Below are 16,307 nucleotides of genomic sequence, written 5' to 3'. Positions count from 1 at the left end.
GCTGGATGGGGATGATGGGAACTGGAGTGCAACACCACCTGGAGAGCTGCAACTTCCCCATCCATGTATTTGGCCGCTCTTCCACTCTTTGCAGATTCTGCATGCTACATCTGGTCTTGCTTTTGCAAGATGCTCTCCTATGGAGTTAGAAACCAGGGGGTGGCCTTTATTTGAAGATCTTTTATCCTAGCTTCCACTTATAATCTCTTTGACACCCTTTCTGCTACAGATTTAAAATGTCAATATTGAGAGCAATTAAGTGTTATTCAAGTAGTGGATATTTTGCCCAAAGGTTATTGGAATTCCAAAGGCTTTCTCATCTATAAAAGTCCGAGGGTAATTAGATGTCAGCTCAAAGTCCCCAGTGGTGTGAGGACAAGTGGGAAACTTCATTCCAGCCACTAATGTCCATTGACAAGAGATGATTATTTCAATTACAAGAGATTTTTTAAAAATTGCTAACATACTCCCTCAGACATTTAAACATTTTCTTTGGTCTTACCTGAAGCGATCACTGTGCTGGCCCACAAGGTATTTTCAATGCTTAAGCTCTCATTCACTGGAGGGTCGCTGTCCTCCTAAGAGAATTACAAAAAAAAAGAGCTCCTCAGAATTGCCTTGTACAACTTTTTCCAACAAAAGAAGGACTGCATCATTTTTTGGTCTCATGAATGGTCAGAGATGTGTTAATTTCACAGCTTGTAACACTCCTAGTCATCAAAAGCAGAGGTGGAAAAACTTTCTCAGTCACATTCCTTTCTCAGTAACCTTCAAGATACTGAACTTCTCCAGCATCTTTTGGAAGAATCTAGAGGTTGTCTGCAAACAACCTTCACTATCCTAGAGTTCTTAAGAGAGACAATTTTGTATTTCTTACTCAGCAACCCAGCAATTACTTACTCTAGTGAAAGTGCCAACAAAGTTGTGGATGTCAATGTTAGGCTCCTCTGCATACACGTATGATCGGATCTGAAGAAGGTCCTATGGATAACGGTAAAAAATGAGTTACACAGATTTAAATCTTTGCAGTCTCCTGTTTCAAGTCAGTCCTCTTTCCAAATAACTGACAGAAGCTTTAGGGAGAGAAAAACAGATGAAAAGGGTTTTTTAAAAGAAATTAAGGATATATCTATCCCACTTTTCCATCTAAATTACACTCAAGGTTTCAATATACTTTTTTTACAGCTGCCATTAACTTCAAGGAAGCTGGAGCACAAGAGATGCCCAAATGAATTGTGCTCTTGGTTTTCAATTATGGCTGCATTTTACAGGACAATACTTAAAAACAAGAACAAATTAGAAAACCTTACATACAGAAGCAGTGGGCAACCTCTGAGTGCAGCTGACAGGCAGGCGTAACTTCCAGTCTGTTTCACCATCCAGCTGATCCGTGCGTAGAAAACAGGACCCTGTGGATTTTTAAATCTGTGTTAGTGGAGCTTTGGTGGCTGTTCTTCAAACTGCATCTTAAAGGCTGCTGCTCGCTTACTTATTTCAATAGACCTTGCAAAGCTATAGTGAGAGGGACCATAGCTTAGTAGTCCAACGTATGTTTTTCATGAAGCAGGTGCCAGGTGCCATACCTGGCACACCTAGTAAGGGGGATCAGGTAGTAGGTGATGAGAAAAGACCTCTAAGACCCAGGAGAGCTACTGCCAGAGTAGACAATACTGGGAGGAAGGGACCTTCCTACGTAATTTAAACATAGTTTACATCAAAACACACATGTGCACAGCACTTTGATTTTAAAAAAAAATCTTACTTAATAGCACCACATCAGAAGGAAGACTCCAAGTGGCATGTCATTGGTTCTTATAAAGAAACAGAACCAGGAATCAGAATTCTTCATTGCCCCTTGCTCTTCCCCCACAGTTTGCAGACACAGATTAGATCTACTATACATTTTGGAAAGTTGTTTGCTCGCTATGCCTTTGGACACCTCTTAAGATATTGTAACCAAATTTTGCATGATAATTCCTGAGATCAAAGAGCAGGTTTTCATCTATGTTTGGATGTTCATGGACACCGTTCTGACTCAAAAGTGTACACTGAACCTTTCAAAACTGCACTGATTTTAATCACTGATTTCAAAACTGCACTGATTTTTTTAGTTTCTTAGAATTCCCAAGCAACACCAAGCACAAGGCTGCTAGTGCAAAATAAGCAAAAAATATGCAATTTGCTTCATCTGCATATTTTGCACGGATTGAAGAGTTCAGCACAGCAGCCTAGAGCAGGGTAACTTGTGCTGATGGTGGTACAGCTGCTGGGTTGGCTGGGGCTGATGGGTGTTGCAGTCCAAAACGTCTGGAGGACATCATATTGGAGAAGGCTGTGGTTAAGCACGGAGGGGAGAATGCTATTTTCTTGGCATTCTCCAATGCTTCGGTCTTTTAGCTCCTATCAGCCACATCACACTGGTTCCTTCCACTTCAAATGGAAGCAAAACTATTCTGAGCATAGTCACCCAAACCAGCACTGCTCCAAGGGTGTGCTATGAGTAGAAGCTTTACCATTCACTTTTACTCTCTTTCTCGGATATAGCTGTAAACCCAACAACCCAATTACTTCAGAGTTGGGGACAGCTCCATGTGTGCCTCCCCACTGCACTTTTAATCTGGGTCACTGTTTCTGTATGACCCACAAACAATTTGACAGCGGCCACCAAGATTGTAATATAACTGCACTTGAATAAACACTGCTACCAGCAGCTGTCCACTTGATAAATATTATTGCACACAGACAGGGTCCCAGTGTCTGCAAAAGCATGTAATTTTAAAAAACATGGCTTTTCTTTTCTTGCAGCTTTACTTAGGGCCAAGTAAATATATATGAGAAGGTACCCCAGAAAATCACAGCTATCTATCTATCTGTGGGTTTCATAGGTTACATTTTTCTATTATGCTCTCTTAATAAATGGTGGCATATGTTAAAAGACAAGCCAGTATGAAGCTCCAAGTGAGCGACAGCGTGTAGCATCAATCTCCCTTTTCCTCACATTGCTTGACCTTACACAATAGGACACCCTACAGGAGAAACAAATCGCTGTGGTTTAAACAATCACAAACTATAAAACAAGGAGGATAACCAAGCTATTTTTATATTAAAAAGGAGCGTCTGAACCAGTCAGACTTGTTAAGTTAAAAAATTATAGCTACTTGGGTTACATTTTCAAAATGATTCTTTTCTCCCATATAAGTAACAAAAATGTTAATGGTTATTTTCACAATTGGTTCCAGATGTTTACCGTTCTTTTCTGACGTCCTGAGGAAGATCATGTCGGCAGGCACCCGCTGGTTCTGTATTGTGACAGATTGAATGTTCAGTACACAACCATCACCATCTTCAAATTAATTAATTAATTAATTAAGATGATGCCTTTTTTTTTTGCAACAGTTGACCTTTGTTTTTATTGTCTTTGTAATGGTTTTTTTAAAATTCTGTGGTGGCGGTTGTTTTAACATGTTGTAAACTGCTTTGATGTTTTTAAGGAAATAGCAGCATACAAATATTTTTATAAATAAATAAACAATATATACTGCTGAATGAAAATAGGTTTCTAAGAGGTTTATAAAGTATACAAACCCATTACACAGACATTAAAATAAAAATATCCAGAATTAAAATCTGCTATTTTTTTGGGGGGGGGGGAGTTCTTTTATCTGTTCATTTTGCATCTAAACACCTCTTTAGACAGGGTAACCAAATTTGCATGATGGTTCCTAAGCTCAAGCAGCAGGCTTTTGTCTATGTTTGGATGCAGTTGGATGGTATTTTGCACCAAGATGGCGGGCTGAACCTTTCAAAACTACACTGTATTTCCTGTATTGTATGTACAGAATGCACATGTATACCTAGGGCCCCTCCAGACTGGTGTGTCTTTGTGGGTGTATTCCCCAACATGCCATGGACACAATAATAGTGCATTAGTCATGAATTTATAATGGACCATCCACACATCATTCTGCTTTATTAATTGTTCTGCAATGCTTCCCCATCATTATTGCATTACTTCAGTCTGGGTGGGGGGAGGGGGAAAGACCCCAGAACATTTGTGGTATAAAAAGTTACATAGCAGTATGTCTGCCTAGAAACTTTTACTGACGCAAACAGTATTGAAAGTGGACTGCATAAAACCGCCCTGATACCATCATGAGCAGAACTCATAATGAATTAACAACGAAAAGGACATCTGGAGGGGAGGCCTAGTTTGCTTGGTAGTAAGTGACTGTCCTATTGAAAATCCCTCCCAGCATGCCAAAAATAGTCAGAAAAGTATAAGATCTTTGCAAATCCAGATATACCTTTTCCACAATGATAAGGTCCCCCACTTGAATACTGGAACTTTTCACTTTCACTGTCCCTGTTGAAAAAATTAGATACACATTAAATTACACATTAATTTCTTCCCCACACAGTTTCCTTTGGCAGCACCTTTCAGAAATATCTGGAATAAATATTTTTTTAACTTAGGCTTCAGCACTGAACCAGTTCAATTAAAGAATTTAAAAGTAAGTTTTGATTGACTGAAACTGTCCTCCAAAACAGAACAAAAAATCAACCGCCTAACATGTCTTTAACTCATTTTTTTCTTTTTTCTTTACAGTTCATTCTAACCTACACATTGACCAGCTAAAGCTGCATTTTATTCATTTAAAAGCATTTCCAAACCACTTAACATTCTAAAATCTTTTAAGTGGTATACAAAAACAACATAAAACAAATTAAAACAGTATCATGAAAACAGAGGCACAATAGAAAAACCACTAAAACAGTACTATAAAAAAAATAATCTTACGGGTCAGGGTAAGGCTGAGCAAAAAACTAAGTCTTTAGAAGATGTCTAAAGCAACTGGCTGATAGTGCTTCACATATTACAGAGGGATGGACATTCCACAGTGTAGGAGCAATGGCAGAAAATGCCCATTTTTGGGCCACCACCCCAAGATATTCTGTAGGGTGCAATGCCATAAGAGAAATTCCCCCAGATGATCCAAGCAATCTTACAGGTCTATACAGGGCAGGGCCTTTCAGGTACAAGACACATGGTGAGCAACGCAGCATTGCTTCACCAAAGGAGCATAAGAAGCTGCCCTATGCTGGGGGAGGCTATGGGTTGTAGTCAACAAAGTCTTACTCAGAGTAGACCCAGTGAAATTAATGACCCTAAGTTAGTCATGTCTATTAACTTCAAGGGGTCTATTATCAGTCAGACTAGCATTGAATACCACCCTGCATGTCTACCCATGTAACGTAGTATTATCAAGCAGTCACTTAAATATCACACAGTCCAGAGAGAAAAGATTCTGATAATTCTTTTTACTGGATAAACTGAACAAAAACAGTGCATAATTTGAGAAGACAGACACAGAAAGAATTTGTCTCTCTTAGTTTAGGCCTGGTTCATAGCCAAAGGCAGTCAACCAAGCACAGGGGAAAAACTCCCTCAAAACTACACAGCCTATCCGAGCATGTGCTACCTCAACTGAGATCATGCCACTCTGACTGGTTGTGAAGCAACACCTCCACCACTGAGATCAACTGAGGTCATACCACTCTGGTTGCTAAGCAACACCACCACTCTCTCTTGGCTAGGTGACTTTAACACTAACAGAATTAAAGTTACAAACTGAATGATCCCTGTTGTTATACTTCCAAAACTAATTGCTGCCAGCCCCCTCACAGGCTCCTCACATCACCTCAATCCTGCATTGAGCAGGGGGTTGGACTGGATGGACTTATAGGCCCCTTCCAACTCTATGATTCTATTCTATGATACTATCTGATTCTTGGAACTGGAGATGCCAGAGATTGAACCTGGAACCTTTGATATATAAAGCATATGCTCTGCAAGTAAGCTGTGGTCCCTAGCTTTTTAAAAAAGCCTCCAATTATATATTCCCACCAGTGCAATGCCATTCTGGTGCTAAGAGGATGCCCCCATAGATCTTAGGCATAGCAGTAGGGATAGAATTATGTACTCCTTGTCCACCTTCTTCTCCTACCTATCACTCCCTGAAAGTCTCTTTTGGGACAACTGAACATCACTGAGCATCTTTATAACAGGACACTACCATCACCCCCAATGGCTTCCATTTCCTGGCACAGTGTCCTGCCTGAAGTCAAGGGATTCAGACTCACGCTCGGCTGTGGCTTTTTCTCTTTTTATTAAAGTAACAGATACCTCCAAAGCAGTTTGCCTCAATAACCTAACTACTCTTTCTAGGCACTCAGCTCTGCTCTAGCGCTAACTAAGCATGACTTCATTACTCTAAGACATTGACTCAGCAACTGGGTTCTCCTCCTGAGTCCGCTGAAGCAGGCTTGGATCGTGCGTGCAAAGACTCTGCTTCAATCTGTTGAACTTCCTGCCTCAAGCGCCTCTGAGCGCGGGGTGAAGGTGGTTTGATCTCAGGTTCTCCCTCCAATGGAGGAGGGCTGCTACCTGTCAGTTTGGGTGTGGGAAGCTGGGCAGTGCTCGGCTGCGAAACGTCTGACGTGCAAGGTTGACTCTCTGGCAGCAGTGGCATGTGCAGTTGGAGAGTGTCAGACAGGCCAGGTGGAGCTTCCACAGGGGGATCAGGAGCTGAGGGGGCTGAGCTGTCAAAGACAGGGGCTGGGGTGCCCTGTGAGTCCACCCCGCTGTCTGCCCCCTCCTCGGGTTCCCAGTCCAAGTCCTCATCCTCTGATTCGCCCTCGTCTGTCTGCTCCCTCCCTGCATCGCTCACGACACACAGAGGCAGAATTAGGTCTTAGCGCTCACCCTAAGGGACACAGCAGATCATAGCATTAGGCCATGACAGCAGTCACCCCAAATTTAAAATACCTTCTTCCCAAGATGGGCATCAGCGTCCCAACTTATGAATAAACAAATGAAACCACTTCTAACTTCCTGCTGTGCCTGTGACTAACTCAGTACATTTAACAAAGGTGCCTCATTGCTCCTGCTAATAAAAGTCACAGACTTCCTTTGATGCTGCAATTACTATAAGTCACAGGAAATAGTTGCAACAATATCAGTTCACAGATAAAAGGCTCTAACAAATTTCTCTCGCTCACTGCACAGCAGCAAAATATTGGCTGTGTGATTCTTTTCAGTGACAGTCAAATTCTTCTATACACACATTGCGCAGTCTTCACACACACATGCACACTACACAGGACTGGAGCTCCTTGGTGCTATATCAGGGACTCATATAGTAAGCTGAGTTACTTTTTTATGGCAGGGGTTCTCCAACTGTGGTCCATGTACCACCAGTGGTCCACAAGCTTCATTCAGGTGGTCCACAGCACGGTGATATTAAATATTCATAATGATTTTTCATTTTACTTTTATTGCTTCTTTTAGTTCTTATATTGCATTTTATTGCATTACAATTTGAATTCTATGGAATGCTAATTGTAATACCACAAATGCCATGGAATGCTATAAATATTCTATGGAATACAAATGGTAATACTATAAAATGCAACATAAGAAATAAAAGAAGCAATAAAAATACAATTAAAAGTCATACAGCATCTAGCACAACGCATTAGAATTGCTACCACAGGCAGAAAAATCACTGGTCCACAAAGACCCTCACAATTTTCAAATAGTCCATGGGGAAAAAAGTTTGGGAACCACTGCTTTTTTGAATTGTTAGCTCTTGTTTCGCTGCTATGCTACTGTTTTTGGTTGTTGTTGTTGTTTTTGTTCAATATGCTATTGTGTTTTTTTTTAATAAGATCATATTAATGGAATTATACTTTAGGTGTCTATAAAAATACTTCATTACTATAAACCACTTTGAGCTCAACTTGATTGCTGGAAAAGTGCCATGCAAACATTAAATCAAATCAGATCCTCCCAAGTTCCCCTGAGACTCAGGAACAGTTCTGCTTCAGAATCCCTGTTAGAACATCTGACCCTTGCTAAGTAACTCTTTGGCTGCTGGCCCTTGCATTTGTCATGACTGTGGGGTCAGACTCCCCTTCTTTAGGGAATGAGGCTGGGGTTCAGAAACACTAGCATGCAAGACAAGCCTGTTATGCCAGTACCTGTCCAGCTCAGAGATAATACACTGACCTCCTCTGACTTGGAGGGCACCAGCCTGAAAGCCCTAGTGCAGCAGTGAAGAACCTCTGCCCCAGCGGCCTAATTAGGCCTATCAGGCCTCCCATTTAGCCCATGACGTTGAGCCATGCCCACCCACCCTACACATAACATTATATATGACGTGAGGTGCAAGGCAGATAAAGGCCCAGCTCAGTCAAAGGGGGATTTGAAAGCACCAGGACAAAGCCCTATACATGGCAAGCCCCAACAATCAGCTGATCATCAAGCTTGTAAAGAGGTGCATGCCCACACATGTAGCCCCTTCCCTCCTCCCTTCTGGGCATGCCACAATTAGCCTTGATTTCTTCAATAAACCCTAGTTTCCCATTATGTCTGAGTCAGGAAACTGTGGATTGTACCATTCCAGTGTTAGTCCTACTCATAGAAGACTCACTGAAATTAGTAGGTAAGACTAACTTAAGTCTATTAGTTTCAATGAGACTACTTTGAGTAAAACTTAGTTGGAAACTCTATAGTTACAAGCCAGGATACTAAACCAAGTTTTAAGACCCTGGCTTTTCCTAAACCAGTTTCCCAGTTCAGGTATATATACCATGGTGAAGACTTCCAGTGTTAACAGCAATGTGCTGAGAAGGGCGGAGGGAAGGAATGGCACAAAGACAGAACACGTGTGTATCATGGCTTATTAAGATGAGAGATTATCACCTAAACCAGGCCAATGTCATTCTAGACTGTATCATTCCAGCTTTCTTGATTTTTAACCATGCATACCAACATTTTTTTAGTGTCAGCTGAAGTTGTGAGAATCCAAGTGCCCAAACTGCAAAATAAAATACTACAGAGTTGAAAATGTAATACATCCCATTAGTGGTAGTACTGCACTTTTATGATATAAAACAGTGACATCACAGTAATATTGATATACTGATAAATGTAATTGCCAATTAGCTGTTTGCTTTCAGGTTCTTTATATATACACATCTGACATGATTCTTGATGCTCCAGATGCAGCCAAGGCTAGCAACGGGAAATGCCTCCTTCCTTTAAAGGATTCAGTGGAGAGATATTTCTGCTGTATCAGTGTAGCCCTGAGTTCCACAATGTTTAGGATGCATTTCATTTGCAAATAAAAAGTCAAAATAAAACATCTTCAAGAATAAAACAAAACATATCCAAGGTAGTTTTCTGGTAAGCTTTTGGCTTTTATGTGGCCTTGCACTCCGTAACCTGCAAAAATAGAGCACAAAAGGTTTGGGAAAATATTGTTTTTTGATACAGCTGGTAAATGCCAATGATCTGTATCAAAGGAGCTCTCCCCAGTAGGAGGTCTCTTTGCATTTCATAGGGGTTTTTTTATGTAGTTCTCTCTTATTATTCTCTGTAATCTTGAAAGGCTAAAGGGGAAGCAAGAAAAGAAAAAACAACCATGGAATTTAAAAGCAACAGCCTAGAGAGTATCAAAACAGAATTCCGGCCTGCAAATTTAATAGCAAAGTTGGGTTGATGGATGGAAGGATAGGAAGCTTGAGCCTGATTTATACAGATGATCTGAAACTATTTTCAAAACTCCTTTATGGTGTCTCCAAAGGTAGCAGCCAAACAAGTCATAAAAGATAGCAAGCTGTGATGCCCAATATGAAATTAAACTTAAAATGAATTTATTTTGCATCACAAAGTTGCCAAATTTCATAAAAGAATACATCTATCATCATTTTCTCTCTCCCCCCTCATACAAGGCTGCCCTCTCATATCCTTTGTTACATTTATATCCCACCCTTTTGCCATTCCACTCCCCCCCTTTTATCCTCACAACAACCCTCTGATATACATTAGGCTGAGAGAGAGTGGCCAATTGTAAATGTCACACTTTTGACTTCAATTAATCACAGTTTAGCACAGGGATGGGGAACCTGTGGCCTTCCAGATGTTGCTGGACCACCGATCCCTCACCGTAGGCCATGAAGATTGGAGCTGATGGGAGTTGGAGACCAAAAGCATCTCGAGGGCCACAGGTTTCCCATGTCTGGCTAAGTATGCCATTTGAACCTGACAAGCTGTGGTTAAACTTAGTTATGGTTTATCTGAAACAAGCCAACTTCAAACCATAGGTTATGAGGCTGGCATGTTTAAAGCAAACCATATTTAACATTAACCATGGTTTAGGTTTCAGACACTATGGTTTAGGTTTCAGACAATATGGTTTAGGTTTCAGACTTGCTACCACGAAGGAGGGCAGGCATAAGACCAAGGATCTCTGTGGCTCTTTTTTTGTCACAATAAGCTATGGTTTAGCACAGCCAGGGACCAAAGGAAAACAGTGCCAAAACATACATCTCCCCACTGCTCACAAATATTGTGCATACCTCTCTTCTACCACATCATCTAAGTGGCTATTTCACATTATTTCCTCCACCCACTCAAACAAGGAGGGGAAATTCATGCAAATCAGAAGTTAACATGATTGGACATTGTGCAGAATACCTCCTTCAGAGGCAAGGTCATCTGAATGGTGAAGAGAAAGGGATGTCCCTGCTCTTTCACCACATAAAAACAGGTGTCATTATAGGTAACATGAATCTGGAGCAAAAGTCTTTTTCAGTGAAATAAGTGGAGAAAGAAAAATGATTCCTGAGAAACAGGCCAGACCTCTGATAAATCAAGAGCATGGAATCCATTTTTTGCAGTATATATTTCCATCTCTGGGGCTCAGCATTTTACATGCTGCTGCAAGAACACGCTCTTAAAAAGGAATTTAATATGCTCCAATCTTGACAACCTTTTAATTCCCAGGATGTGAAAAGCACAATCCTTATTAAATTATGTAATTACTACTATTAGCACTGTCAACTAATTGAGTAACACGTTTTCTTCTAGACCGTTATAATGGCTTGGATCCTGAAATGCACAAATGGAAGTTCATTCATGGAAAGGGACTTTCCTGTCTCCTCCTTCTTCTGCACACACCCCCACCTCTTCCAAGGGCCAGGGGGAACTTCCAAACAGCATGGGCTGTGTTGTCAGAGGAATCATCATAAGTCCTATTAAACTCAATGGGTGATATCCAATATGCCACAAGATGATTTTCCCTTCCTTTCCTCCCATCCTGCAGCCTCCCACACACATAACCCAAATCTGATTCAGAAGATCCTCCAATCCCACCCCTAAAGCAAATTTGGTGAACATACAGGGTTGTAAAAAGGAGGAAAGAAAGGGGAAGTCCCACTGGATGAGTGTAAGTCTGTTATGATAGCAGACAAGCACAACTGGACATCAGCCAATGAGTCTCATCTCTGAACAAATGTGAATGGGATTAGACTGCATATCTAATTTGCAACACACACTCCAATTCTGAAAAGATCTAAGTCAGGGTGAGGATAATCAACCCATTCAGACCACCTATCACTTATAACCTATTACTGTAATATGAATGTGGCTGTAGCAGCCATCATCTCAAAAACATGAACTCCTTCACGCATGTAATTCTTCCCACTTATTTTGATCGTCCAATACACAGTATGCCATAATTATTCCAAGTAATTTGCCAGCTCCAAATATGTGCTGAATATTTGGTTTATGCTAAAGATACCCATTCACTGATATATTTCTGACAATGGTTAGGCAGTACACTACCTGTTCTCTCATTAGGAGACTCCAGTACTCTGCTGGGGCCAGACTTAACAGAGAGAGCTGTTAAGCCATGGTGCCTCTGTGCTTGGCAAAAAACCCTTCCCCTTCAAGTCAACCCCTCCTTTCAGAAACTCTGCTCCTCCAATTGTCAGCAACATTTGATTGAGCTGCAACTCCTGCTGTTCAGGCAGTCAGCTAAGGAGCGCAACAGGCAGATGTAGAAAGCTGGAGCCAAATAGCTGACCTCTTGCTGTGAGCTTGCTGTAGATCTGGGAGTTCACTTCCTTGTCACGCATGTAGCATCGGATCTCTTCCACAGCCTCACGGATGATGGTAACAGTGAGCACAAAACCCTAAAAGAGACCCAGAGGGAGAGGGGTACTGAATGCGAGGAACACATTCTTCTGGAGTATGGTCTAACAGATGAAATAAGATGCCACTTCTCATTAAAACTGCCAGACTCTATTCAGAAATTTTTTGCTTTTCAGCAGGAATAAGTAATGTGATGTGTCTAAATTAAAAGAAATACGAAAAAACACAGGACCTAAACATTATTGATAAAATTCTTAGGTTTCTCCAGATGACCTATTTATTGAGCTGCTATTGTTATTGTTATTGTTTATTATTACTATTACTATCACCACCACCACCAGCTGCCCTTCACCAGCAGGTCATAATGGTTTGAAATTCAATATTCAAAACAGCTGAAACAGTTTATCCTGATTTGCTTGCACAAAGGTTAGATTGTATCTGACTGTACTGAGCATACATTCTATAGTTTGCAGGGAGGTTTGCAGGGAGGTTATACGACAATGGGCACTCAACCTGCGTTCATCCTGATTTGTTTGTGGGGGTGTTTATAAGTCTTCTTGTTAATCATTAATTCATTCCACACTTTTCAATTGATTTCCTCATCACTTCCCTAACTGCAAAACATCCATAGATTTTGTGTATTTATAGACTGATGGTATTTATAAATGGAATGTTCAGGTATTCATTTGACATGAAAGAGTTAAATGAAAAACTATGGCTATCAGCCTTATCCACTTCTTTATATATTTATATAATCCATCCTAAGATTCTTAGGATATGTTACATCTCAGCATATGTTAAATCTAATATTTAATTATTAAACATATTGTAATTTATGGTAATATGCTTACAAAATAAATATTTTTTCTATTAAAAAAGTCTGCTTTTTAAAAGTGGATTTGTTGTGCTAAGGAAACAGAGTGCTTTAATCCACTGATATTGCATAAGTGTGAATCTTCCTCCAAAACATGGACAATCTGGAGGTGCCCCTTATTTAAACACACGCACAAACATCAACATCCAAAGAATATTCTCATTGCTGACCCAAGTCTCTTAAGAATGATTTTTCTTACCTGTATCAAGAGGGAGAAATAATTTGTTGCTTAAATGCAATTAAGGCCACCCCCATCCCCAAGGAAACTAATCTGTTTGACTAATTTCAGGGCATCGCTTGCATGGCTTCCCCTGAACATTAATTCAGAGGTACATTGTTATATGCCCTCAAAGCTTGGAATTGCTTTGCAAAGAGATGCAAATGCTGCAGAGGGATATATTACAACTACACAAGTTTGAAAGTCATTAGTATACAGTATGAAGCCAGTCCAGAGGGATTTGGGGATCATTATTTCTCATTTGAGGGCACCAAGCTGTCATCTGGTTAAATAACATGAATGCAGGGGGGCATCCTTCCCCCAAAAGATGGAGATTCTCTTTTAGCCTTTATATTCCATGACTTCAGAACATTTTGCAGCATTTCAAACTCTCCTGAAAGTACCACTGTTACTCACTGTTAGAAACAATGTAGCTCATTATTGCTATAAGAAACACACACATCATAATAATCTAGATACATTTGGGGATGCGGATTTCAAATAATCACACCCAAAAAATCCTTCATGTTCTGCCTCAGTGACCCATCCCAAGTTGTCATTCTATATGGAAATGGTTGCATTAGCAGCCTACAAAATGAACAAAAGGCCTTTTATATGTAGGTCTGGCAGCTCACATGCGGAATTCTAATGGTTCATGTGAGGTGGACAAACCACAATCACCTTACAGATTTGCAGTCAGCCTTACAAAAACCAATTTCTAAGGCTCTCCCTATCCATAACAAATACAACAGTGCAGCCACAACCAAGTACCCAAATGTTCATTCTATACCATATAAGAGCCAGTGTGGTGTAACAGTTAGGGGGTTGGACTATGACCTGGGAGACCAGGGTTCAAATCCCAACTCAGCCATGAAGCTCACTGGGTGACCTTGGACCATTCACTGCCTGTCAGCCTAACCTACCTCACAAGGTTGTTGCGAGGATAAAATGGTGAGGGGAGAACCACGTACACCACCTTGAGCTCCTTGGAGGAAAGGTGGGATATAAATGTAAGAAATAAATAAAAAAATAACGAAAACAGAATCCAGACTCCTAAGAATCTCAGCTTTTGTTTAAAAGGGTTCAAGTGTCTTGCCCTCATAACTGTGAAGGCATGCCTGAACGTGTGTGGGCAAGGCCTACTGAAGTCTCGGAAGGCTTGAGGGAGAGGCAGGGAAATTGTTTTTATTTTATATTATTTTATTAAATTTATATCCCATCATTCCTCCCAAAGATGCCCAGAGAGCAAAAAACACAATTAAAAACAAAATAAAAATATATTTAAAACATTTAAAAACGGTTAAAAACATCTAAGAACAATGAAACACAAAACATGTAGCCAATCACGTGTCTGAATTGGGTTTCCAGGGGCAAGTGGACGGAGGCTTCAGCTCTCTTGGACAGCTTCTTGCTTTTCCCAGTGACTAGCAAACCCAACATTATACAAACTAGTAAAAATGGAAGAACTTTGAAAAATAAGATTTTTTTAAAATGCTAAATTAACATAATTTTACAGAGATCAGGATTGTTCTTCTCTTGGAGTGCTTGGGCCCTGCATTTTTGTACCATGGAACACTAACAATGAAGCCCCAAGTGTAGGTTAATAGTACATTTCCTTTGATGTGCAAAGCTGCCTGGACTTACAAGTTTATTGGCATGCTCAACTGCAATGGCCCACAAGGTGCCTGTCACTGAAACAGGTAAAATAACATTTAGAGCAAAACAAACAGGGTAAGTCTAGTCTACTATGGTGAAAACTATTTTGAAGTTCAGTTATAGAATGTCATTGCCCAATATGAGGAATACAGGATTGAATCCAGTTTGTTAATGACTGGCAGGTCTTCAAGTGCAGCTTTCTGAAACTTCTCAGGAGCTGTGCCAACACCCACCCATCAATTCTAAACCTTCCTCCTGTCCCCACTTCCTCCAACTTTTCTGCTTCTGCCTACTACCTAGATTCCCTGTCTTCAAACTAAGGCAGGCCTGGGGAATATCTGGCCCTCCAGATATTGCTGAACTACAACTTCCATCAGCCCCAGCAAGCATGGCCAATGGCCAGGGATGATGGGAGTTGAAGTCCAAAACATCTGGAGGGCTCCAGGCTTGGGAAGGCAGCAGTAGCTGTTGGCACACCCAGGTCTAGGCATTAATGGCTGTAAGGATACACTGAGTCTTTGCCAACTCTGATTTTTCATGCTAACTGAAAAAAATATATAGAATTAGTACAGCGACATGGTTTTGCTTAGACCATAATGATGATGGAAATGCAGATTACTATAAATCTGTTATGGATATGTGTTTAATAAGCCAATTAGCCTGAGCTCTTGGATTGATTATGTAGTACACCCCCATATGCTAATTTTTTTGAGTGTTGAAGAAATTGGCAATGTTACTATGTAGCATTTGATTTTCATAAACCTTTTCAGAACGAAGCCTTTTTCTCCCCATCCAGCATGGGCGATGGTTCACAAAAACTGGAGGGCCAAAGGTTCCCCACAACTGAGCTACAGCAATGCTTGTAAGCAATATGTTGCCAGCCAGGGGGTGGGGTATGTGCGTGATTGGGTTAGAAAACGGAAAACACTCTCATGGCTACACATTATATGGGAGATCTATAATTGGATCATTCACAAGAAGAATCCTGCTGGATCAGGCCAAAGGCCCATCTAGTCCAGCATCCTGTTCTCACAGTGGCCAACCAGATGCCCAAGAAAAGTTCACAAGTAGAAACTGAGCACAATAGCGATCTCCTTACTTGTGATTCCCAGCAAATAGTATTCAGAGACATACTGCCCCTGACAATAGAAGTAGAACATAGCCATTGTGACTACTCTCATTGTTCATTTAATTATTGTATTTTAAAAGTAGCCAGAATTTTTACCTATGGCACCGTGGGTGAGAGGGTTTTACCCTTTTTCCCAGTGCTGTTTTCCCAATCTCAGCTGTCATCACTGTATCACCCTCCTGCCCCAAAACTGCTACTAGCCCCACAGGAGGAAATATACAGCAGCAGCTTTGGGGGAGAGACGTGTAACTAAGATGAAGGAACCACCGTTCTAATTGAATTTAAAGACACCCTCCTCAATTTAAAATTAAAATTAAAACTTATGTGGCAAATCTGTGACTGGTTTTCCCACAACAGCCCACTTTACACACCACATTAAACCAGTTTTAAAAACAAGCAAACTATTGTTTACTGTGAACAAACTCTCATGGCC

The 16,307-nt window shown here is 40.7% G+C and overlaps 1 protein-coding gene across 4 annotated transcripts in view; it reads right to left on the bottom strand.

The window, feature by feature from the left end:
* Positions 1-16,307, bottom strand: part of ATP9A (ATPase phospholipid transporting 9A (putative)) — a 116,446-nt gene that overhangs the window by 61,664 nt on the left and 38,475 nt on the right. For all 4 annotated transcript variants that reach the window (XM_061631251.1, XM_061631250.1, XM_061631253.1 and 1 more), the window contains exons 4-9: positions 11,931-12,039; positions 4,305-4,363; positions 3,248-3,299; positions 1,315-1,409; positions 901-981; positions 503-578 (exon numbers count right to left, since the gene is read on the bottom strand). In XM_061631251.1, coding sequence (XP_061487235.1) covers positions 503-578; positions 901-981; positions 1,315-1,409; positions 3,248-3,299; positions 4,305-4,363; positions 11,931-12,039 — 472 coding nt within the window. The remainder of the gene's footprint in view (positions 1-502; positions 579-900; positions 982-1,314; positions 1,410-3,247; positions 3,300-4,304; positions 4,364-11,930; positions 12,040-16,307) is intronic.

Source organism: Rhineura floridana, chromosome 6, assembly GCF_030035675.1.
Source record: "Rhineura floridana isolate rRhiFlo1 chromosome 6, rRhiFlo1.hap2, whole genome shotgun sequence".
Classification (NCBI taxonomy): Eukaryota; Metazoa; Chordata; class Lepidosauria; order Squamata; family Rhineuridae; genus Rhineura; species Rhineura floridana.
The sequence above is the reverse complement of the archived record's forward strand: the minus strand, read 5'-3'. Positions and strand labels throughout refer to the sequence as shown.